Raw genomic sequence first — 23782 nt, 5'->3', positions numbered from 1 at the left:
GACCCAGATTAAGGGACAGTCTACAAAATAACTAGTCTGTAACCTTTTAAATTGTCAAAGTTATGAAAATCAACATAAGAGTGAGGAACTACTCCAGGTTGAAGGAGACTAAAGAGCTGTGGCAACCCAATGCAACGTGTGATTCCGGACAAGATCTTTTTTCCTATAAAAATATTATTAGGCCCTGACCGGTGTGGCTCAGTTGGTTGGAACATCGTCCCATAGACCAAAAGGTCATGGGTTCAATCCCTGGTCAGGGCACACACCCAGGTTGCAGATCAATCCTTGATCGGGGTGCATATGAAAAGGCAATCAACCGATGTCTCTCTCTCTTTTCCTGTCTCTCTCTCTCCCCTTTCCTCTCTGTCTAAAAGCAATGAAAAATGTCCTTGGGTGAGGACAATATTTTTTATAATGATAAAAAAATTATTAGGACATTCGGTGAACTTGAAGTATGATGATTATATGGTAATGTATTGATATTAATTTCCTGATTTTGATGGCTGTATGTAGTTATTTAGGGAACATCCCTGACTGTAGGAAATACTATAGTCTTCAGGAGTGATGATGAGGCATTGACACTTACTTTAAAAGGTTCGGGGCAAAGGAAAGTTATTTACCCTGTATTTGCAATGTTCTGTTTGAGATTGGGAAAAGCATAACAAGTGCTCAAAGGGAGCTCTGGTGCAGGGGTTATTTGAAGCATCCCGGGTATTTGCGGGAAAGGAATGAGTCTTAAAGGAGATTTGGAGCACGGATTCAATTCGTGGTCTTGTTGTTCAACAGTATCACCTCTTCGACAGGGTACTGCGTCCCTCCATAAAGACCCTGCTTTGGCCCTTCCCCAGCTTTGATAACTCCCCTTGTGGAGGTAGGTTTGAATCTGCAAGGACAATGGGACACCACAATCAGATTGGCTCCCCCGCTTCTGGTCCACCAGAGAAGCCCCTCTGCCCAAACATACTTGAGCCTCGAGCCTGCTAAGCGCCCCCCACCCCGGTCCATCCTCGCAGGGTTGATGGGGCCACAGATGTACCCAGGAATGATCCGAGTCCCAGGAATGATTCCTAGGTCCGAGGAATGATCATGGCTGAGAGCTGTTTACAGCCTTGTGGACGAAGCTTGGACTTGAGCACTGGATGTACACGGGTGCGCATGGAGGCTCTATTGAGAGCAACTGCTATCTGCCACATTTAATTGGGGCTCAAGGAGTGCCTGCCAGAAAATTCAAAATTTAAACCTGGCCTTCCAGGTCTTGGTAAGATATACTTGTCACCGTGAGAGATATAGCTCATACTGTATCTAGACTGTGCTGAGCAGGAAGAAACCCCAATGACCGTTAGGCAGAAACCGCAAACTTGTAGGGGCTTCGGCCCCTTGTCCCACAAAACCCTTATCGGCGCAGGCGGAGTGCTGGGCCAACCACGCGTGGCGCCTCGGAGACGCAGGCCTAGGATGCGGCGGTGCAAAGCGTGGAGACCGAGCGAGTTGGCGGGGGGCGGGGCGAATGGTGGGCGGGGCAGGGTGGGCGGGGATGTCGCCTCGGAGTTAACGGCAGGAGCGCGGAGGGGGCGGTGTGTGCGGGAGCGGAACTACGCCTGCTTGCGCAGGGCGGTGCCCGGAGAGGTCACGCCCCTTCCGGGCCGCAGCGCAGTCTCCGCGTGTGTACCAACGTACTGGTTCGTGAGACTGTCTTAACATCTGGACTTGGGTACTAGAGAGGCGAGATGGCGGCGGAGGTGTTGCCGAGTGCACAGTGGCTGTACTGTGGGGAGCCCGACGACGGCCAGAGAGCTGTACTAGGTAATGACTGCGGGGCTGGACAGAGTTCCCCGTAACTAACCCGTCGTCTCGGTACCTTTACAGCCCTCCCGCCCCCAGCCGGACCCCTTTCCCAGCTGAGCCAAGACTCCACGCTCCCCTCACCGCCCCCCCGCCCCCCGATTTAGTGTCCACCACTACTTGGGACTTGGCTAGAGACTCCTCCCTCTGTCGTTCCACCATCTTTTACCACCTGCCACCTGAATGAGGACATCCCCGTCACCCCCTCCCCAGAGGATTTACCCAGGGTTTTCTCAAACCCTCACTCACCAGGTCTTAGACCTGTTCCATTCCCTCTGTTTCTTTAGATCTGAACGATGCCTCCTCAGTTGGTCCCATTCCCCTAGTTATTCCCTCCTGTCGCTGCCCCTTCCCAGGACTCCCCTTACCTCCCCAACCCCGCTTCCCAAGTGGGCCAGGATCTCCTACAGTCCGCCTTCTGGTCGGGACTTGAGCTTCCTTGCCATCCTCATTCCTTCAGTCACTCCTTCCCGTTGACAGTCCACTTCCACCTCGCCATACACTGTGATTCTTTCTGATCTCATATCATTCCTGGGCTGTGATCTTACAGTTCAGTTCTCCAATGGGAAGCTGCAGAATCCAGGTAACCTGCGCTTTACCTTGTACAAGAGCAATGACTCCACAAATCCCAGGAAGAGGAGTCACCGGATCCTGGTGAGTGCTGCAGTGGCCAGTTGCCTGCACTCTGTAGGCCTCAGTAGACTCCTTGGGTGTGGTGCATGTGGGAGGGAGTGAAAGGAGAAAGGGGGAGATAGCAAATGAGTCTTTGAAGCACAATTCTGAGCCCCAGCAGGTTGGGATGTGGGGACAGGCTCCATTCAGTTTCATAGTTTTGGTGAAGTGATGGCCTTTCATTCATTAGTTCATTCAACAAGCATTTATTGAGCACCTACTGTGGCCCTGTGGTGTGCACTGCTAGAAAAACAGCTACATCAGACCTGGCCCTACTCTGTGGGAGCTTGTACCCTAGAGTGAGGTTTCTCAACCTTGACGCTACTGACATTTTGACTGAGATAATTCTTTGTTGTGGGGGCAGCCCTGTGCATCACAGGAGGTTTAGCAGCTTCCCTGGCCTCTACCCACTGTTTACCAGTAGCACCTCCTAGTTGTGACAACCAGAAGGTCAGACATTCTCAGATGCCCCTGGAAGGGGGATTTCCCTGGGTGAGAACCACTGCTCTAGAGAGTTCTTTGAGATTTTACCCAGTCTCAAACTTACAGAAACATTTCAAGTATGGTACAAAGAACTCTATGGAGAGGAAATAACTCGATGTGAGGGACGCTCATACAAACAGACGAAGCTCAGGGCCTGAGGGAGGGAGAGTAAAAGGCAGAGTCTAAGTCTCTGCTTGCCAGAATGTCTTCCTGGGGAGGGCACATGGGGCTGAGTTCTGAAGGATGGAGGAGGCTTAATATTCCAAGTGAAGAGGATAGCAAGGACAAACATAGGGAAACAGGAAAGTTGGGCTGTAGTTGAGGAGTGAATCAGCCATTTCCGTGATCCTAAGAGCATATTAGGAGCAGTCATAGGGGAGGCGGGTGAAGAAGTTTAAGAAGGGCTTGGGCTTTGGACCCAGAAGGTTAGGTTGCCTGCAGGATCAATCTATTGCATGTCTGTAAGTGCAGGGAGCCCAGGGCCTCTCTCCCAAGCCCAGTGGTGCAGCTTCCCCAAGAACTTTTTCAGACAAACTAGAAGCCAGCACTATCTGGGGCTTCCCTTTCTAAAGTGCTCTTGTCTTTCCCCCACGAGCACCCCAGATTCACTTAATGGGGCTAGATTGTCTCCAAGAGGCTCTCTAGTTCTAATCCACTGGGGTTTGGATTCTAAAGGTTTTTGCAGATGTGGAAAAGGGAGACAAGACGCTTAATACCTTTCAACATTGGTTGTAATGGAGCTTTTCTCCACATTTTAGGCAGCTGAAACAGACAGACTTTCCTATGTGGGAAACAATTTTGGTACTGGAGCCCTCAAATGCAACACTCTGTGCAGGTAGGGACAGGGGAAGGGACGGCTGGAAGGGGAGGGGAGTGGTGGGGGCCCTGGCACTGCTGTTCTGTCTTCAGGGGCAGCGGGAAAAACCTAGAGCAGTTTATTCCCGAGTCCCTGTGTTCCTAGACCCAGGGGCCTTCACACCAGCCTGTAGGCATTCTTGAAAAGAAAGTTGACTTACATTTGTTGAATTTCCTAAAAGCCTCATTTATTTGTAGCATTCCTTAAGTTTAAAAAAAATTAAGATATAGCCCTTGGCTGGTGTGGCTTAGCGGATTGAGCGCTGGCCTGAGGATTGAAAGGTTGCGGGTTTCATTCCCAGTCAGGGCATATGCCTGGGTTGCCGGCCAGGTCCCCAGTTGGGGATGTGGGAGAGGCAACTGATCAGTGTTTTCTGCGTCGGTGTTTCTCTCCTTTCCCCTCTCTCTAAAAATAAATACATAAAATCTTTAAAACAATTAAGATATAATTGATACATGACATTATATTAGTTTCCGGAGTACAACATAACGATCAGGTGTGCGTAGAGTGAGATGGTCACCGAAATAAGTCTGGTTAACATCCATCACCACACATAGTTACACCTTTTTTTCTTGCAATGAGAACTTTTAAGGTTTACTCTCTTAGCAACTTTAAACATACAATACAGTATTGTTAACTGTAATCATCATACTGTGCATTGCTTCCCCAGGACTTACTTATAATCTTATTTCTAAAAGGCAGCTGTCTTAACTAATATGGAATGTATGATTAGTATTCCAAAGCTTGGCAGAAGTTTACCTTAGGACTAACTGTAAGGAAAGGAGTTGGTAGCGTCAAAGGTCTGGGGTTTTTATCCAGCTCGGCTGTTGATGGGCCGACTTTGGGCAAGCTTGCCCTGTACTAAGCCCCGGTCTTCCCTGCTGCCCCCCACCCCCCCTTACAATGAAGGTCGCCTAGGCTAAGCAGTCTGTGACTGTCGGGGGCTGGCATAATGCAGACAGCGTCCCCGTGATGGTATCCAACAGTGAGTCACAGGCTTTTTCAGAGCCCCACAGGACCACCCGGATACAAGTCAGATTAATGAGTATGTGTTTAAAACTGTTAACACTGCATCAAAGAGCTAGTTCAGACTGGTCTTCTCCCCGTATTTACCAAGGCTTCCTTGTCTTTGCCTCTGTAAAATCTGTGTGCAGTAAATTACAGTGTAAATCTTCATTCTTACATCCCAAAGGGGCTTTTCCACTGCAGCAGTGAGCCCAAAGGTGATCAGCTGCCAGAGTCACCTGCAGCTTTATTTTTCAGAACCCCATCACTACCCTCTCCTGCCTCCATTCCCGCTTTTTTCTCCCCGTGCCCAGAATTGCTGCGGCAGGAGTATTGTTTCTCCCGAGCAGGTGGTGCATTCCACAGGTGTACTGGGGTGGAAAGAAGGTTGAGAACCTTTAAGCAGGGAAGTTGTATAAACAATACCATCTGAATAATCCACTGTCATTGGTATTATTTCTTCTTTATTCAGGCACTTTGTGGGAGTTTTGAACAAGACCTCTGGCCAAATGGAAGTGTACGATGCCGAGTTGTTCAACCTGCAGCCCCTGTTTTCAGGTAGGTCCCAGGCAAGGCTTGTGGAAATGCCGCATGCTTTAGCGTTGCTGGGTGAGGTGGTTTGCGTTCTGATTTGTGAACACATTTTGTAGTTATTTTTAAAAGAGTGCCTTTCTGTCGGTATTTTTTCTTTTTCTTTTTTAAAGGTTTTATTTGTTTATTTTTAGAGAGAGGGGAAGGGAGGGAGAAAGAGAGGGGGAGAAACATCGATTGGCTGCCCCTCACATGCGCCAACTGGGGACTGAACCCACAACCCAGGCCTGTGCCCTGACCGGGAATTGAACTGGCAACCCTTTGCTTTGTGGGACGACGCCCAACCAACTGAGCCACACTGGTCAGGACTCTTTTTTTCATTTGAACAAGTTTTAAGAGTTTTTACTCAGCACATTTGTCGATGACCCTCTAGGCCCCAGGCACAAGTTAGGAGTTGTGGGTGCAGCAGAGCAGAGAAAGATCCTGTCCCCACGGTGTTTACAGACTTGAGATGAGAAGCTGACCCTGAAGCGTGCTGAGCAGTGGTCAGGGCAGAATATCAGAGGGCATATCTGCTAATCATTTTGACTGAAGGCCTTCCTTAATTCTTAACTGTCTACTGGGATAGAGGCTTTGGAATCTCTGGCAGGTGCTGGAAGTTGCTTACATGTTAGACAGTAATTTTCATGTTGAAAAGTCCCTACACTCTCTAATTTGGGAGAAGATCCATTTTTCCCTAATCCAGTGAGAGAAGTTGCATCGCTTCTCTGCCTTGGCTTTCAGAATGCTCAGGGCCAGAGTGGGAGCTTCCGAAATGATAGATAAGAGGGTCAGACTTCAGGGGTCCTGTTCCCTAAGTCTTAAACACTGAGAACCACGGTGGCGAAGGGTGTTGGGTAAGGAAGCAGTCTTAGGGTCGTGGTGTACCTGCCTGATACCTTCTGAGGCATTAGTTCTGACTGGATTCTCTCAGAGCAGCGGTCCCACCTTTTTGAGAATCTGATAAGGACTTGGACCTACTTTCTGGAAACATACATAATATACAAAAATGTATATGAGATTTAGAATATAATTTTATTTACTTATTTATTATTTTAAAGGGCTCTTGAGTCCTAAAGCCCATCTGTGAATTTTCCAGGGGACCACAGTCTCTAGGTTAAGAATTCTTGGCTTTGCAAACAAATGTAACTACATTTAAATTATCCTCCAGATTCTCATCTAACTTTCAAGGAAGCAAAGAAAATTATTCATTAATTTGTTGATTAAACAGATTTTTTTATAAGTAAGAAGTTTGTAAATACTGCTTTATTATACCCATCACATTGACCTGGGGGCCTCATTTCATCTGGAGCCCTCATTCGTCCTTTCTGGTAAAAGGAAGAGGTTGGATCACATGGCCCCTTCATTTGACTCCTTAATTCTCCAAATTCTCTAAGTTTATATTAAAGCTACATACTAAATGTTCAGTATATACTCATGTTAAGCTCTGGGAGGTCCTGGAGTAAAGAAATCTGTTTTTCTTAGATTAACTCTTAAACAAATAAATACCAAACACTATTACTCTCTGTAGGACTTATAACAGTTTGCTTCCCCCCCCCCCCCGTTTTTGTTTTGTGTTTTGATAGATGAATCAGTTGAGAGTGAATTGACGTTGGAGAGTCAGAGCAAAACTTTTAGAGATAAGGTACGTGTGACGGAACCAGGATGTGGGACCTGGAGCAGGTCCCTTCTAGGCCTCGGGAAAGGGCCTCTCCGTCAGTAAAATGAGCTGGTTGAACACGTGGTTTCCTGGCTGCTCCCAGCTCGTTCGTTCTGGGGGTGTCTGGACAGTTTGCTACCTGCAGAAGCCTCCTCAGCCTCACAGAGAGCAGTTCCCCTGTCTGGGGCAGCTCTACACAGCTCTGTGCCAGTGTTTTGAACTGGTTCTCTGGGCTGATAGGGGTGTGGCATACACTTGTTTTTAACGTTTAATCCAAGTTTCAGACAATATTGGTTGTAGCCTGGAAACTTTCATATTAAAAGCAAACTTGAGGATTTTTCAAAGTAGAATGTTCTTACAAAGCTCATCTCACCCCACGATGGCAAATTGGTTGCTTCAGTGCAGCCTGGGGCAATGTGTTGAGAAGGAGCCTGAGGCTGTCTTCCCACTCAGAGGGAAAGAGTGAGTACTCTATCAGCAGTATCTGTTACAGGTGTAAGATTAGAAAACGTTAAACTGTGTGCCAAAGATTTACCAACCCCGATTCTAGTCAGGTCTTTACATTTTACAGATGGAGGCACTGTTGATTTGTGAATGGTCCATTACTGTTTACAAAGCAGGTTCTTCTGATCCGTTCATATCGTTTGATTCATACAAGCCTGTGAGGTAGATAGCTATCATTCAACCCCACTGATAGGCGAGGTAATGATGGCTGAGAGAGGTGACAGTTTCTCCATCGTCACCCAGCTAGGAGTAGCAGTGCCCAGCCTGACCCCAGTGACCAGATTTGTCCCTTGCACAGATGGACTCCTGCATTGAAGCCTTCGGTACCACCAAACAGAAGCGGGCTCTGAACTCCAGGAGGATGAACAGAGTGGGCAGCGAATCTTTGAGTCACGCGATAGCTAAAGCCGCAGAGAGCATTATTGATACAAAGGGTGTGACCGGTAAGCAGGTGGAAGCTGGGGTAGGAATCTGCTCACGGAGACAGCTTTCTCTTCTCTTGAGATCTTTTGCCCACCCATAGATGGAAATGATTGAAGTTAGGCTGGATTTCTTCCTGCCTCTTGCTGAGGGTCTTTGCAGGAACAGATTCTGGAAGTCGTAGGAAACATCTGACACGGCCAGCTGTCAGTGAGCTCACAGTCAAGTAGAGGAGACAGGCCAGGGGAAATGGGTATGTGCGCGCTGCGTCCTTGGTGCCAAGGTTACAGCCTGCAGGGCCCGGAGGAGAGAGAAGGCTCCCAGTGTCTGATTCGTGGGGAGGGTTTGGTCCTCAGGGCTGATGGGACGACGAGGCACTGAGCCTCTGGAGACAGTGCATCACTTCGGGGGTCAGCAGATCTTTTTCTGCTCCTAAATTCCTGAGAAGCTCGAGTACTGAATTTTATTATTTTAAAATGTATTTATTGTTCAGATGCACTATAAGAACGTAAGAGAAAGTTTATATGAGCATTTTTTTTCCATTAAAATGGAACTTTAGTAATTTTTAGAAAATCTTTCCACGTCCTATGCTAATACAGATATTTTCCTATATTTTCATTCAGTACTTTTACAATTTTATTTTTACATCTAAATCTTAATGAAGAATTCTCTTGGCATATGGTACAGACCCGATTTTACGTTTTTCAAAAGGCCATCTTTTCCTTTGTAAAAGGCAATTAAAAAAGTTATGTTTATCATTTTGCCCCATTCTTAGTTGTGTGTTGTCCCGCTGTCCCAGCTTTGATTACAGCGGCCTCGTTGTCCAGTTTATTGTCCGACAGGGCGACTTCGTCCTCCTCCTGCCTCCTCATTTTTCACACGCGCCTCGGTTACTGTGACATGCTTTTTCTTCCAGACGACCTTAAAAATCATTTTGTCAGTCCCCTCAAAATACAGTTGGGACTGCTATGGGGACAATCAACGCCTTTACAATGTCATATTTTCTCATCCAGGAATCTAGAAATATGTCTCTCTGTTCATTCAGAAACATACTTTACCAAGTAAATTTTGGAATTCTTTTGTTCATTTTACTCTCAGCTATTAAAGGACATTTAAAAAGAAAAATAAATTCACCCATTTTCTCATCATTCTGCCAAACTGTTAATAATTTTCCTGTTTTCCTCTCTTTGTCTACATGCATAATTAAGTCTTACATGGTTATTCCTGTGTGGTAGTTACAGTTTTATAATTTGATTTTTTTTCACTCATAGTATGTGGAGAAGTTAAGCCATTAAAGGCTATTTGGTATATCCCTCACTTTTAGTTTCTCTCGCATTGCATTATAAATATTTATTAGCACACCTCTCTCCCAACTGTACTGCAAGGTACTCGAGGGGAGCCCACGCTGGATGCACCTTCTCTTGGGCCCAGTTAGGGTCGTGTCCTGAGTGGACACCGCAGTGCTGGAGCCATCAGTCAGCCTCGTGGGGAGTTTGGGCCTCATTGGCGGGAGCATTCAGATTAGGGGTTTCTGGGCTGGTTACGATGTTGAGTGCACAGGTTGCAAAGAGTATTGGGGAACCTGAAGCCAAACTGGGGGATACCCACACTGACTCCTCCTTTATTGCAAAGCCCTGGTCAACGATGCCATGCACGATCACTTGCAAGATGACTCCCTCTGCCTCCCTCCGTGCCACGCTGATGCAGCCAAGCCTGAAGACGTGTATAAATTTGAAGACCGTATCCTTCTTGAAGTAGAAATGCTGCCTCATTCACAAGCTGGAGTGTGTGCACGTGAGTGGCACCACCAGGCTCTCTGGGAGTCAGTGGTCCCGGGACACTCACAGAAGCTACATCCTGATCTTTGCAGTTGACCCGTGCTGTTGCTGGGAAGGCAGCTAGGCTCCCTCACTAGCTGAGGACCCTGCTCTAGCACCAGCTGCTTAGCCCCTGGGATTCAAACCCATTCCTCAGCAAAATGCCTGTGTCCACGGGGCTCAGCCCTGTGGGGGTCACTCTCCATGAAGAGTCCAAATTTGACCAATGGCCAAAGTCTAGGACAGACTGATTTTGTAGAAGGAAGGGTTGGAATGTAAAATGCTCCTGCTTGGGGGTCTGATGAGATGGGAAATGCCTGCGGTGGCTTTGTGATAAAGAGACTGCAGAAAATGCCAGGTAGGGAACTGGGTCCAGGCCGGGAGTGTGGAGAGCTGAGTCGCTGAGCTTGTCCCAAAGTGCTGTGTGATCTTCCTGGTCTGAGCCTCAGTGTTCCTGTCTGAAATGAGGCCACTGGGACATGATCTGACTCAGCAGTTTTCAGTCTTTTTCATCTCATGGCACACGTAAGCTAATTACTAAAATCCTGCAACACACCAAATACATATTTTCTGCTGACCTGACAAAAAATAGGTATAATTTTGATAGATAAATAATAGTAGTTACCTACCCTTTTTGCTCCAAAGTGACTTTTTTAAAAAGTCAGATGCCTACACTTGTATATAGGAGTTCAGGTACTAAGAACCAATCATAAATGGTAATGGAAAAAAATACAATAAAGATAAAAAAGAAAACCAATCAGGTGCAACCTTATGCACCTATATATGACGTATAAGATGCAGCTCTATATATGACGGATATATTGTGGTTCAAGACCATTTACACCAGATAGCTGTTGTTGTGTTGGCTGTTGTCATTTTTAAATTTGACAATCTAATGGAAAGGAATCAGTGTCCCTGACTAAATAGTTAGGTGTTGCATGTTTTAAAATTTTTTTGTGGCACACTGGCTGAAAAGCATTGATCTAGCTAGTTAGATGTTTCTGTTTTGGTCGGATTGTGTTCTTAACCAGTAACTAGTTCTTTCCCCTGTGGAGTATGAGGCTCTTCAGAGCCCATCTGAAGCCTTCAGGAACGTCACGTCAGAGGAAATACTGAAGATGATTGAGGAGAACAGGTATCACCTGGGTGGATGGCGTGTCTGAGGGAGTAACGCAGGGACGCGGCAGTCATCAGACGCGAAGCAGGCCTTTGGGGGTCAGTCACTGAGGGTCACTGTCCAGCACTTGAACATGAAGCAGCCAGTGTTTTCATAAATGTCTGGGCTTCCGGACCAAGGCTGTGGGTGGCATTCAAGGGGGAGAGCTGGCCTCTGAGTGCATGGAACCTGCGGCTGGGCAGATGGCGGCGAGGCCTTGTAGTGGGCTGGGGACTAGAGATGGACTGTGCCCCCAGTGTCATGCTTGATGCTGATCGTCGCCGTGGGGCCCAAGTGCCGGCCGGAAAGCAGGTTCCAGCTGGATATTTGATTTATCTGTGATGGTGTGCTGAGGAGCTTTTCTCTTTAAACATTGAACATTGTATATTTTAAATAACTCATATATTGTTCTCCTTCTTTAAAAATATTATTTTCAATCCTCACCCAAGGATATGTTCATTGATTTTTTGCCTATATGTGCCCTGACCGGGGATGGAACCTGCAACCTTTTTGGTATATGGGACAGTGTTCCAGCCCACTGAGCCACCCAGGCAGAGGTGCCCCGTCTTTTTGTATATTTATTGATTTTAGAGAGAGGAAATGGGGAGGGAGAGATAGAAACATCGATGTGAGAGAGAAACATTGATCTGTTCTCACTCGTATGTACCCCAACTGGGGATTGAACCTGCAACCTTTTGGTGGACGGGAGGACACTCCAACCAACTGAGCCACACTGGCCATAGCCCCCGCCGCCCTTTTGGCCACTAAAATAACTTTTCTTTTACAATAATGGTGGTATTCTTTTGCTTTTGAGTTTTAAAACAAATAATTTTATATTGAAAAAGTAAAAACTTGTCAACCACAGGTTGGTTTCCTGATTTTTCTTTGGATATTTTACTGGTCAGTGAAATCCAAGGCCTTGGAAAATACTTTTTTCACCTCCAAAGATCCATTTCCCGGTAATAAGCTCGTTACTATTTCTCAGTTGTCTTACTGTGGTTGTGGCCCAGGGGCAGGTGCAGGGATGAGCTCTGGGCTGGGAGCCTGGAGAACTGAGTTTTGGAGCTCTGTAAATATACTGCGTGATCTTCCCCGATCTGAGGCTCTTTTTCTGTCTGCGAAATGAGGCAGCTGCAGATGATGTGGACGAGCCTTTCTGTGTCCTCGAGTCCAGGATCCCGGCAGCGGTAGACAGCGCGTTAGAAACAATAGCTGACGTTGATCGAGCTCTTAGGTGCCAAGCACTGTTCTAAGTACTTTACTTGTATTGTCTTTTTTAATCCCCAAAAAAAAACCCCTATGAGGAGGATATCATTACTGGCCTCACTTTGATTATGGGTAAAGATGACGTACAGAGCTGTTCAGGAAACTGCCCAAGCCACTAACTGGCAGAGAGGGAGTTCAGTCCCAGGCAGCCTGACTTGAGAGCCTGTGCTTCAAACCACTGCATCTGGGTTTGACAGAGCCCATGGCCCACATGCTCAGTCTGGCCTGGTGCCCGTGGATGAAGTCTTATTGGAACACGGCCACGGTCATTTGTTTTTTGTATTGTCAATGGCTGCTTTTGCACTACAAAGGCAGATTTGAGCAGTTGCAGCAGAGACCATGTGGCCCACGAAGCCTAGAACATTTACTGTGCTGGCCCCTCACTGCCCCTGCACTAAACCATGCTCCTTCTGTTACGAGGAGCATCGGTGGGTGGCCCTTCCTCAGCCATCAAGTGTGCGTCAGGTGTGAGGGGTGCTGCTGCTCTAACTGTGCTGGGGTGAATGGCTCCTGACGAGTGGTCTTACCGACCCATTCTTCCCTTTCCCACCCGTGTTTTAGCCACTGCTCCTTTGTCATAGAAGCGTTGAAGTCTTTGCCATCAGATGAGGAGAGCCGAGACCACCAGGCCCGATGCATATGGTTTCTGGACACGCTCCTCAAATTTCGAGCACAGAAAGTGATTAAGCGGAAAAGTAAGTTCGTGATAGACATTCGATTCTAGGTATTTCCAGACCACTATTGCCCGTAATTCTTAGCTGTAATGAGAGAAGAAAATGAGTATGTGCGGTCAGGTCTTTACTTTTAACCGCGTAACAGTGAGGTTCCCATCGGTACTGCTGACATGCCGCCGAGAGGACTCGCCAGGGTCTTTCCTCCTTTGCAGATAGGGACAGGCGGGATCCCGCAGTTGTTAACATTCACTTCCGTTCTGCACTGGGCAGCGTGCAGTGTCCAAACCAAATGAAAATTGTGAGACGGACGTCAGTCATGGAGGGAGACAAGTTGGCCTTGCTCGTGAAGGCTCATGACTGGTTTGTGTTGTGTCAGCTGGTTTCTGACTGGGAGGGGGACAGCCAGTTTCTGCCGGTCACCCCAGGGTCGCCTACTGCCAGGGCATGGCTGCCACATCCGCGCATCCACAGTCCGAAAGCCAGTGGGAGAGCCCCGGGGTTTCGGCCACAACGTGTACGTGGTTTTGTACCGTGACTGGGCACCCAAGAGTCTGTATGCTTTTCAGTACTTGCTTAATTCTTATTTTCATACCCTGATCTCCCCTGCTTTCCCTCGCCCTGGGCTTTCTCCTCGTTCTGTTTTGCTTTTCTAACATCATACGAATTCTGTGTCTTTAGCTCTCATTGGAGTCTATTCTTCTTTCTTGTCGCCTCATCACAAATGTCTCAGGCAGTTTCATTTGAAATTAGCATATTTTCATTTAAAGGAGGCCATCTTGTTCCATGGGCCCCTGCTTCTCCTACCACCTGGTTTTGTTTGTAACACTGGCCCAACCGTTGGCCTCTTCTCCCAGCTCACAGGTGACATGTGGCCTGAGGGTTTTGACGGAAGGTGACCAACCCCGCTTTGTGTTGCAGGTGCCCTGGGGCCCGGAGTCCCACACATCATCAACACCAAACTGCTGAAGCACTTCACCTGCTTGACCTACAACAACGGCAGGTCTGGTACAATTTCTCTGGCTTGTGCCTGTGAAGGAGAAAGCAGGTTGGGGAGGGTGGGGGAAGTGGGAGAGTGGGGAGCGGGAGCATGGATTGAATGCTGTGTCCAGAGCTGCAGTGCTAAAGGGAGCACTCCCCTTGGGATGTCCAGCAACGAAGACTTACCTCACTTGACAGGCTCCTGTCGAGGAACCCTTCCTGACGTGCCCCCTCCAGAGTTCGTGTTCTGTGAAAAGGCAGGTCGTAGGAAAGGGCAGGCCTGTGTGGTGATTTTGGGGGCAACACCTGGGTTTACTTCTTGCCATTTGCTTGGAATGTGTTTCCTGCTCCGAGTGTGTTTGGAGGAGTCATCAGTAGCTGAGTGTGGGGTGACCACTCTCCTGGCAGCTCTGCTGAGCAGGCAGGGACAGACTGGAGGGTCCTGGCCAGTGCAGGCTCTCACTGGGCCTGGGGTAGTAGGTGCGGCCTTTGCCGTCCCACGTGGAGGGAGCCCTGGGATTGGCTTCCTTCCTCTGTGTGATGGCTCCCGCGCCCTGAAGGACAAGGAGTCGCTTGAATTCCTTTTCTCCTCCCCTAGATGGGAAGATGATGAGTCCCTACGGGAACAGGTTTGGATGTTTTTATTTTGCTTTTGGAAAAATCATTTAGTTTAATTTTGTGTCATCTTTCTTGCCACTGATTTTGCAGTTTGCGCAACTTAATTTCCAGTTCTATGAAGGCGAAGATCATTGCGCATGTGATCATACTCGCCTTGCACATAAATGACTTCCAGATCGACCTGACGGTGTTACAGAGGGACTTGAAGCTCAGTGAGAAAAGGTGAGCACAACAGAATAAAAAGCCGCCTTGATGTATTTCTAGTACAGCTGGAAAGCATGAGGCTCCATCAAGAGAACTGGGGACATTTAATAGGGGAGAGACCTGGGGGCAGGGGACAGCTGTCAGGGAGTGACTCGGTGGATGAGCAGCTGGACATGACAGACTGCCGGTTCTCTGCGCCAGGCACAGATTTAACACTGTCGTACAGTTGAGTTGGCCAGAAAGTCCATGTGGTCTTTCCGTAAAGTAAAAGACACAGTTTTCATTTTCACCAAAACTTTATCGATTTGGATATTTTGAGTATATCGGCTGTCTCCCACGTGGTATAATGTTGATTGTTCTCAGTGTCTCGATTTGATCGCTGTCAACTGGTCAGCCTGACTGGAGCATTGTCCAGTGAGACATCTCTAGCACAAAACTTCGCAAAACGATTTTGGCACGTTCGATCAGTGCCAGCACTTTCTCTGCACACTGCACAGATCTTTTTTTGCAGTTCAGTTGCGTTTTCACCTTTCTTGAAATGATAAAGCATAATGTGCTAAAAATGTTGCGTATTTTCTTCCATCTTCACTATTAAAATGGCTACATAAAAATTCACCAATTTTGATTTTTTTTTTAATGCACACTGACATGACAGCTGTCACAAAATAATCTAACAAAATTGTTTGGAATGAAGTTAGAGACCACTAAGCGCTACTGGAGCCAGGGCTGCTGGCTGCTGGGCCGTAAGTGCTACTGGGAAGAAAGCCCACTGAACTTTTTGGCTAACCCAATATCTCAATGATTTCCCTGAAAAACAACTAAAGAATCTACAGTTCGAAAAGTCACTGACTTTCCCAAGGTCGCACAACCAAGAAGAGGAATAAGTTGGGCTTCAGACCCGAGCCTTCCTGCAGCACCCTGTCCCCTGTGAGCAGGCAGGCCCCAGGCTCCACATACCTCCCTCCGGGGAGAGAGACTCTCTGTGGTCCTCAGGGGTGGAACCCAGGGGCAGAGGTCGTGAGAACCCAGTTTCAGCTTCACACAAAGACCTTCCCCAGAGTCCGAGGGAAGGGGCTGTCAGATGGTGGGGCTGCTGTTGGGTAGGAATGTCACATGGGGCTTCTCTGACCGGACTGGGAGAGTTGGCAGAGGTGGCCCTTCGGGCCCTTTCTAGCCTTGCTAGAAGGGATTCAGACCGAGTAGGGGGCAGAACTTCCCCGCATCCTAAACATTGGTTCCTTTGGCTTTTGTTGGTGAGTTAGGGACATCTGACACCCAAGGACCCTGATGCTCAAAACAGGCAGTGAAACCCCTATGTCCAGACTCTCCCACACGGGTTATTCCGAGGGTGGTCCCCACGTGGCATTCTCGCAGGCAGGGACGCTGTAAGTCAGAGAGAAGATACTTGGAGCCTGTTCTAGCAAACGTCTAGCAAGCGTTCAGTCCTGGTTATTGGAAGTAAACAAAGTTTATTAATAGGGCCCAGATAGATAACTGGTTTTTAATCACCTATAAGGGTATTTTCCAATGGCAGCACAATAAAATGAAATTGTCTGTCCAGCCGCTCTGTGGGGGATCTTGTCTGTCGCTCTCCTGGTGGCCACTCTGGGGACTCTGTCTTCGTGGCCTGGAGCGTGAAGTACGTTGCTCCCTCCTGCCAGACCACCCTGAGCAGCAACGTTGAGGAGACTCTCCATTTGTCTCGTGTGTTTGTTCCTCAGGATGATGGAGATAGCAAAAGCCATGAGGCTGAAGATCTCTAAAAGAAAGGTGTCTCTGGCAGCCGGCGGGGAGGAGGAGCACAAACTGGGCACCCTGTGCGTCCCGCTGCCCCCAGCCCAGTCGGACCGCCAGTCAAAGCGGAGGAGAATGACGTAGAGGTGTGCTTTCCAGACAGCAGCTTGGCCACACCATAGCCACTACTTCTGTTCATTTCCACTTTCATTTTTAAAGAGAGGAAAAAGAAGCCCTGCTTTGACACGGGTATGAAGCCACAAGCTGGCATCTCAGTTGTGCTTAAGCAAAAATATCAAGTGACTGCCGCATTGGACTTCGTCTCCTTCCTTCAGTGTTGTGACTGAATGGCAGCCGGTTCTCGTGTGGGCTCATGTGTGGTGATGTGGGGAGTGGGGCCTGGGAAGCTGGAGCCAAAAGATCTCACAGGCTGAACCCTGGGCCAAATCTAACATACGGGTTAATAAAGAGAAACGTGAAGTGCCATGCTGAGGTCTTGGAGCGCCAGTGGAGTACGTGGTGAGGAGGAGACAGCCCAGCAGGGCTGGAAGAGGAGGCCTCAGGTCACCAGTGTGGTGGAGTTGCCAAAACGGGGGGGCCCTTGCCTTAACAGTGGGGAAGCGATTAGCTCAGCTGCTCTGTCTGGCTCAGGCCACGTAGGAGTAGGGGTCAGCCCTGAAGCCACAGTTCTGAGGGGATGAGTCAGAATTCATCACAGAAAACAAATTGTACTAGATACCCTAAGAAGAAAGGAGTTGAATACAATAGGTGGATAAAACGGAAAGTCGTTAAAGGGTCACGGAGAGGGAACCGGGAGGTTGTCCCGGAAGTGCTCAGTCCAATAACACACTGCTGGGGTTGCTGTCCAGGCGTCAGGAGGCCGCTTCTGCCCCACAGCTGCTTGAATTCATGAGCTGGTGACGACACTGAGTTCAGCCACCCACGCTTTTAATACCCCCGTTTGCACCCCCTTGTCAGCAAGAACCACCAAAAGATCAAGATGCTGGCTTCCATCTTGCTTCTTTCTTCTGTGAGTACATCTGTAGGAACCGAATTCCCACCTAGAACCCTACTAGCAAGGGATTCTTGGAAACAGGTTTCAGATCCCCAGCATCTAGTTAGAGGGAGGCACACCTGCAGCAGGTGGGACTGGGTGCTGACTGCCAACAAACCTTAACCTGCCCCGGGGAGGAGTCAGGGGTGCCATGAGGAATGGGGGTGGGACATGGAGAGACTTAGGTACACGGCTAACGCTCAGATCTTCGGATCTTCGGGGCCACTCCGGGAGCAGCTGAGGTTTTCGTGCCCAGTGCTGGGGAGCGAGAAGCAGCAAAGGGAGATAGAATTCATCTCTGGAGATGGAGGACGACATCTGTGCAGCAGCTGGGCCATCCGTCAGGGAAGATGTGGCCGTGCATCGTAGATGGCTCACTTGGGTGGCACTTGTATTTACTTCTTCGAGCTCTGGGGTGCTATTGTCAGAGCCCTTCTGGAGCGAGGCCATGCCTAAATTATCCATGTTCTCTGGTGTGTCTCATTCGTCTCTGATGCTGGGTAATGGGTGTTTGTAGCCTCCTGTCTCCTTCCAGCAGAGGCGTGAGCAGGAAATCTGAACACCTCGTTTTCTCTTATCTGAGCTGTTGTGAAAGTCAAGTATGTGATCATGTAGCAGAAAAAATACCATCCTGATCTGCCTCTGGGAAGAGAACTAATGTGCGTATAGGGTAGAATGCGATTTCATGAACGCTTTTTAGGTCCTGATGGGTTTGACTTTGAATTTCCAGGAATGATTGGGTCACCGCAGGGCAGCAGGCCTCTGAACAAACGCCGTGCTGGACGGGGAGCAGCCTGCCTTCAGTCACTCACGCGGAGCAGTGGTATCGATGGGGGGAGTCTAGGCTGGCCAGTGCTTGTCCTGGGTGACAGCCGGGGTACTCGGGGTACTCCCCGGGGCTGACCGAAAAGCACACTTCCCTACGTCAAGGGGTTCGAGGGTCAAAAGGCTCAAGAGCGCCCTCGTTCGACTTGAACAGGACTTGGGAAAGCAGCTCGCGCAGCACCTGACATGAAAGCAGACAGCGGGTGTCGGAGGGGTACGCAGTGTGTGAACTGCGCCTTCTTTCCTCGGCGGGGCTGGGAGGAGGTGAACACTTGCAGAATACTGGAACTGAGTTTCTTTGTAGCTCTAAAGAAACACTGGTTCGCTAACATTCACAGTGAATACCTTGATCTCACCAAGTTCTTTTGCCTTAAGGTCTCCTTGCTGTCCTCTTTCAGAAAAGGGAGACCGGGCTAGAAACTGGTGCCCTTAGTAAGATTTGCGGTTTGCGGGATAATCTCAACTTACAGGTGTTGGTTAACCGAGGTCTATTCCCAGGGGGGAGATCTTGGCCTGTGGCCCTCACCTACTGCACCTTGCTAACAGTGACCAGGGCCGGGCCCCTGGCCTGGGCACTGCTAATTAGATAAGATTCTTTAGTGTCGTCTTCACTTGTCAAAGCATCCTGTCCTTTTCTTTACAAGCCCTTCAGTAGTGTGTCTTAAAAATAAGGACTTGCGCTTCCATAACCACAGTACATTTATCAAAAGCAGGAAGACACTATCCTGTCATCTGGCCCACAGCTGATACTTGGATTCCGCCAATCACACCTCTTTGGTCGTGTTTAATCTGGAACAGTTCCTCAGCCTTTGACTTTCTTTACCTTGAAGTTTGGAAGAGTAAAGCTGGTCATCTTGGAGCGTGTCCCTCAGGTTGGGTGTGTCTTGTGTTTGTTATGATTAGATTCAGGATCCGCATCTTCTGGCAGAAGCTCCGCAGACATGGTGCATCACAGCAGAGGCACCCGGCACTGGTCTCTCCTACTGTCGCCGACGTTAACTTTTATTTCTCCGTAAAGGTTGTGTTCTTTACGCTGTGAAGCTGCTACTTTTCTTTTCGTAATGAAGCTAATCTGTGGCAGAGTTACTTGGAGACTCTAAATATCCTGTTCCTCATGAAACTTCCCCCCATGAGTTTGAGTCTCCATTGAGAATTCCTGCTGGATCAATTACCAAGATGGTTGCAGAATGGTGATTTTTTAACTCCGTTTTTAAAATACACTTACTGGCATTCTATTATAAGGGGATGCCTTTTCTCTCCCGTTAAATGTTTTCGTTCATTTAGTTATCGGCATGGGCTCATAGATTCTTACCCCATGAACGTTGTTCCTGTCGTTTATTTCGATGCTCAGATGGGACCGCATTTGGACAGTCGAGTTCACTCAAGCTAGTCCTATATCCCCATCTCTGTGAGGGTGCTGCCTTGTTTCAGGCGCAAGGTATTCCAGCCTTCTTGTACCTTCCCTGCTCTGGCCCTGGAGTCAGCTTTGTATCCAAGGAGCCCGGACAGATGACGGGAGTAATGGGCCGAGACCAAGAAACGAAATACCGTCCTGATAATCAGACAGGGTCTCAGCTGCACTCGGACAGAAGCGGGTTCCGAGCAGAGGTGACAGCTGTGTTGTGAGTGGCTCGGACTGCACTGGGAGCTATCGTGAGTATTATAAAGGTTTGTTTTAGTGCATATGAGAAAACACTACTAGCTTTTCGTTTATAGTAGGAATATAATATAAACATTTCTTTTTAGTTCAGCAAAGTTTCCTGGATAGGATCCTGGGATGGAAAAAGGACATTAGGTAACAGCTAAGGAAATCTGAATAAACCATGGACTTTTAATAATAATGGCTCATTATTGGCTCATTAATTTTTGACAAATGTACCACACTGATGTAGGATGTTAGGGAAACTTGGGGGAGGGTAATGTGGGAACTCTGTACTACCTGTCTGCTTGCTTTTTCTGTGAATTTAAAACTGAACAAGTCTTTTTAAAAAGGATTTAAAGGGAGATGTTAAGTACTAACTTTCTCCTCTGGTGACATGTGGGTATGGCTGAAACTAAGACGCTGACTGATGGAAGTCGGGAAAATGGGTTCATGGAGCTGAGAACCCTTTGCAGACTGCCGGTTGTCTGCACCAGGTTCTGTCACTGCCCTTCACAGAGCCGCGGGGCAGGCAGGACTGCAAGTCCATCCCTGACCCATGCACCAGGAGACAGACCTCGGGACCTGGAGCTGGGGTGGGAAGAAGCTGAACTGACAAGATGGTCCCGGGACCCCATCTCCTCCAGAGGAAGTGGCGGGGCCTGCCTCCAGCTGCCCAGGAACTCCAGTACACATCCAACCAAGGAAAGTCCCCCCAAAGTGCCTCTTTTAAAATATAGAACTTTATTTTAGTTGCTGAGATTTTCATAAGTACTTGGTTCACAAAAAAAGTCATTTCTTATAATAAAGGCAGCATTTTTGTACAGCGACTCACATTGGGGCCACCAGAGAAGTGCAAAGGACAGTGTGGGGACAGGAGAGGCCAGCGTTCTTGTGCCCAAAGTTCTCAAGAAGCCAGTGCTCCTGGCTCCCTCCAGCCCCCTCCCACCCGGCTTGGGAGAGCAGCACCCAGGGCCCAGGAGCACCAGCCCAGGAAGCCATCGGTGAGGTGCAGGACGGCGACCCCAACAGGCTGGTGAAGGCCCTGCATTAAAGGCCGAGTAGGAGGGGGACTGTTCAGGCGGAGGGGTCCTGCATCCAGCCCCTCCTCAAGTAGCCAGAGTGGGGTGAGCCCACCTGGACCTTGACACACTCACTCTAAGGTTCAGTAAAGCTCTTTGTGAGCCCACCTGGGGGCTCAGCCAGTGAGACAGGGCCCTACGCAGGTGAGTGTGACAGGTGAGTGGGACAGGGATGGACCTGGGTGGCTCCAAGGCAGAAAGTGCTCAGTACCTGAGGGAGCAGACACAGGGCAGGGGCAGCTCAGAGTGGGACGAGCATTGTCACCTGTAAGGAGTGGGGGAGGGCCCCGTAGCGGTGGCAGTGTCTGAGCTGCACTTGAACGGGCAGAACCGCACACGGGCAGGTGAAGGGAAGGGCATGCCAGGGAGAGGAGAGAACATGAGCCAAGGCACAGAGTGGACACCACGAGGGTCAGTAAAGGCAGGTGGCTGTCCATGAGAGAGCATGGCCACAGACAAGGGGCCCCGGCACCTGCATCTCCACCAGTCTGCTGCCCGGGAAGGGCAGCTGGTGTGGGTGTGCTTGTAGGACGTGAACCCTCCTTGTGCAACAGGCACCAAGCGAACATCCTCCTGAGTCTGGGAGCTCCTTGAAGGTAGAGTGGAGTTGTGTGTGGCCCTGCACGGCCCAGCCTGGCTCCTGAGCCATGCAAGGAAGCCTTCCCCACATGCCGCTCCGGTTTTCTACATGTTCCCTTGTCATCTCTAAACCAGCCTTTTAAGAGAGGCTCCCTACCCAAGCCCCTCCCTCCCACACAGATCCATGTCTAAGACAACTGTATCCTTAAGGAAACAGAACTCAACTTACCCAGCCTCTGCAGGCAGCTGGGAGGGGGGGTGGTGTCGCGATAGGGGGTCTAGGAATGGGGTAAATTCTGGGGCAGCTGTCTCTTTCCACCTCACTAGAATTACTTCCCTCAGAAGTAAATCTCTTCCCTGAGAAGAGCCTGGATTTGGTGTAAAACGCTGTTCCCTGCAACTCAGGGAGAAAACCCTGACTGACGCTTCAGTACTGGTTTTCCTCAATTTTTCATAATTTCTACAAGAGCTTGAACGACTGGAAACCCACCGATTTCTGTTCCTTTTTCTCCCTGAAAAACACTTCCAAGTGCCTTCCTACTGAGGGTTGTGCAGTTGAAAGGTTTTGGAGGTACCTAGTTCTTAGTCCCCAGGAGGCCCAGGGGCCTGTTTCTCAGGGGCGTGGTAAGAAGGAAGTGGAGCTTCTCAGGCACTGCTGCTTCCATCACGAAGGCCTCCCCGCTCAGCTCGGCTGAGCGCTGTCCCGGCCTGAGCCTGAGAGCGGGCGTATGGCTGCCGCTCCCAGTCTTTGGACAGTGCTCCAGTTGCCCTGCCCTGCGGCTTTCCATCCTTAGAGGATGGTGCAGAAGATGCTGCGGTTGCTGTGGTACCCACCTTCCACACGCGCTGTGATCCGGGTCGCCATGGCTGTCACCTTCTGCCCACCGTGGGCTGCAGAGGAGCCCCGGAGGGAGTTTTCCAGGTGAGGGCGTGCTGGTGGGTTCACCAGCCGCCACGTATCAGACCTGGAGATGCAAAACGATGATCAATGGACTCTCAGAGTGTACAGCGTTTACCGAATGCCCTGTACAATTCTATCTTCGGTTCAAGCTCATTGGATCCAGGTGTTTAAATCTGGGTGCAGCCCTGACTGGTGTGATCAGTGGGTGTGCCATCATCCCACTAAGTGAAGGGTTGCAGATTTGATTCCCGGTCAGGGCACATGCCTGGGTTGCGGGCCCAGTCCCCAGTTGGGGACGTGCAAGGGGCAGCCAGTGGATGTTTCTTTCACACATTGATGTTTCTCTCCCTCTCTTTTTCCTTCCCTTCCCCTGTATCTAAAAATAAATAAATAAAAATCTTAAAGAAAAATAAATCTGGGTGTAGGTTTTGTCTCCCAAGTTAGTGATGACCCGAGGAGGAGGGATACGTGAAGCTAAGGGGCAAAAGTCCTGCACTGCGGTCCCAGCCAATTCCGTATGTTACCTTGGAAGAGTTCGCTACAGGAGCCTCAATTCCCCTCCTTAAAAGGATCTGGATAAGCTCGGTGGCTTTCTTTTTTTTTCTCTTTCATCTTCCCTTCTCTGAAATGTACATCTCATGAAAATGTACAGAAGCTTTACGCACAATCGCCCCAAACTAGAACCTACAGCTGATGAGTGGATACGCGGTGTGTGGTACATCCATACAACGGAACGCCACCCAGCAGCAAAAGGAAGGGACAACAGATGCCACACCACGGGCGGACCGCAGGGGCATTCCGCTGAGTGAAAGAAGCCAGACTCAGAAGACCACATGCTGTATGATTTTTTTTACATGACACTGTGGAAAATGCAAATCTACAGGGAACAGAAGTTGGTGGGCTTCTGGTCCCGAAAGATCTAGTGGAGATTAGGAAGGGCTGGGGAAAATCAAATAACAGTGAAACACTGCTCAGGGCTTTCTGTCGTCTGAGTTACAAGGAACCACCTCTTATACACAACAAACCCTAGACTGCTAGATCAGCAACATATTTTTATGTGGACGACACTACAGTGAGTAGGACTGGAAAGGTGTGGATCGCGACAGAGGCTGGCGACCACGGCGTGAATAAAAGGCCTGGGAGGTATGTTCAAAGAACTGTGTGTCCTGGAGTCTGGTGGCAGAGAGAGCTGCTGAGGAGGAGTGATGAAAAGGGGGCTGGAAAGGAAAATTGGGACCCGCCG

General features: G+C 49.1%; 2 protein-coding genes across 3 annotated transcripts in view; one reads left to right on the top strand and one right to left on the bottom strand.

Annotated features, from left to right (window-relative positions):
- The first annotated feature begins 1630 nt into the window (after positions 1-1630).
- Positions 1631-16945, top strand: POLR1E (RNA polymerase I subunit E). The gene is made up of 12 exons (XM_024560172.3): positions 1631-1803; positions 2393-2496; positions 3756-3832; positions 5331-5416; positions 7015-7073; positions 7891-8035; positions 9645-9752; positions 10868-10964; positions 12813-12946; positions 13844-13925; positions 14612-14743; positions 16447-16945. Exons 1-12 carry the CDS (start codon positions 1728-1730, stop codon positions 16601-16603), a joined length of 1257 nt encoding a protein of 418 aa, XP_024415940.1. The 5' UTR covers positions 1631-1727; the 3' UTR covers positions 16604-16945.
- Positions 16946-20599: 3654 nt separating this feature from the next.
- Positions 20600-23782, bottom strand: part of FBXO10 (F-box protein 10) — a 36536-nt gene continuing 33353 nt past the window's right edge. For both annotated transcript variants that reach the window (XM_045195120.3, XM_045195121.3), the window contains exon 12: positions 20600-22603. In XM_045195120.3, coding sequence (XP_045051055.2) covers positions 22429-22603 — 175 coding nt within the window. In that variant the 3' untranslated portion in view covers positions 20600-22428. The remainder of the gene's footprint in view (positions 22604-23782) is intronic.

Source organism: Desmodus rotundus, chromosome 1 (assembly GCF_022682495.2).
Source record: "Desmodus rotundus isolate HL8 chromosome 1, HLdesRot8A.1, whole genome shotgun sequence".
Classification (NCBI taxonomy): domain Eukaryota; kingdom Metazoa; phylum Chordata; class Mammalia; order Chiroptera; family Phyllostomidae; genus Desmodus; species Desmodus rotundus.
This window is presented reverse-complemented; position numbering and strand designations above follow the sequence as displayed.

Excerpts from the sequence above, each read along its gene's own strand:
- POLR1E (XM_024560172.3), top strand. The coding sequence starts at position 1,728 with ATGGCGGCGGAGGTGTTGCCGAGTGCACAGTGGCTGTACTGTGGGGAG. Across the intron at positions 8,036-9,644 it reads TGATACAAAGGGTGTGACCG|CCCTGGTCAACGATGCCATG; the intron begins GTAAGCAGGTGG and ends TTTATTGCAAAG. Across the intron at positions 10,965-12,812 it reads AAGATGATTGAGGAGAACAG|CCACTGCTCCTTTGTCATAG; the intron begins GTATCACCTGGG and ends CCCGTGTTTTAG.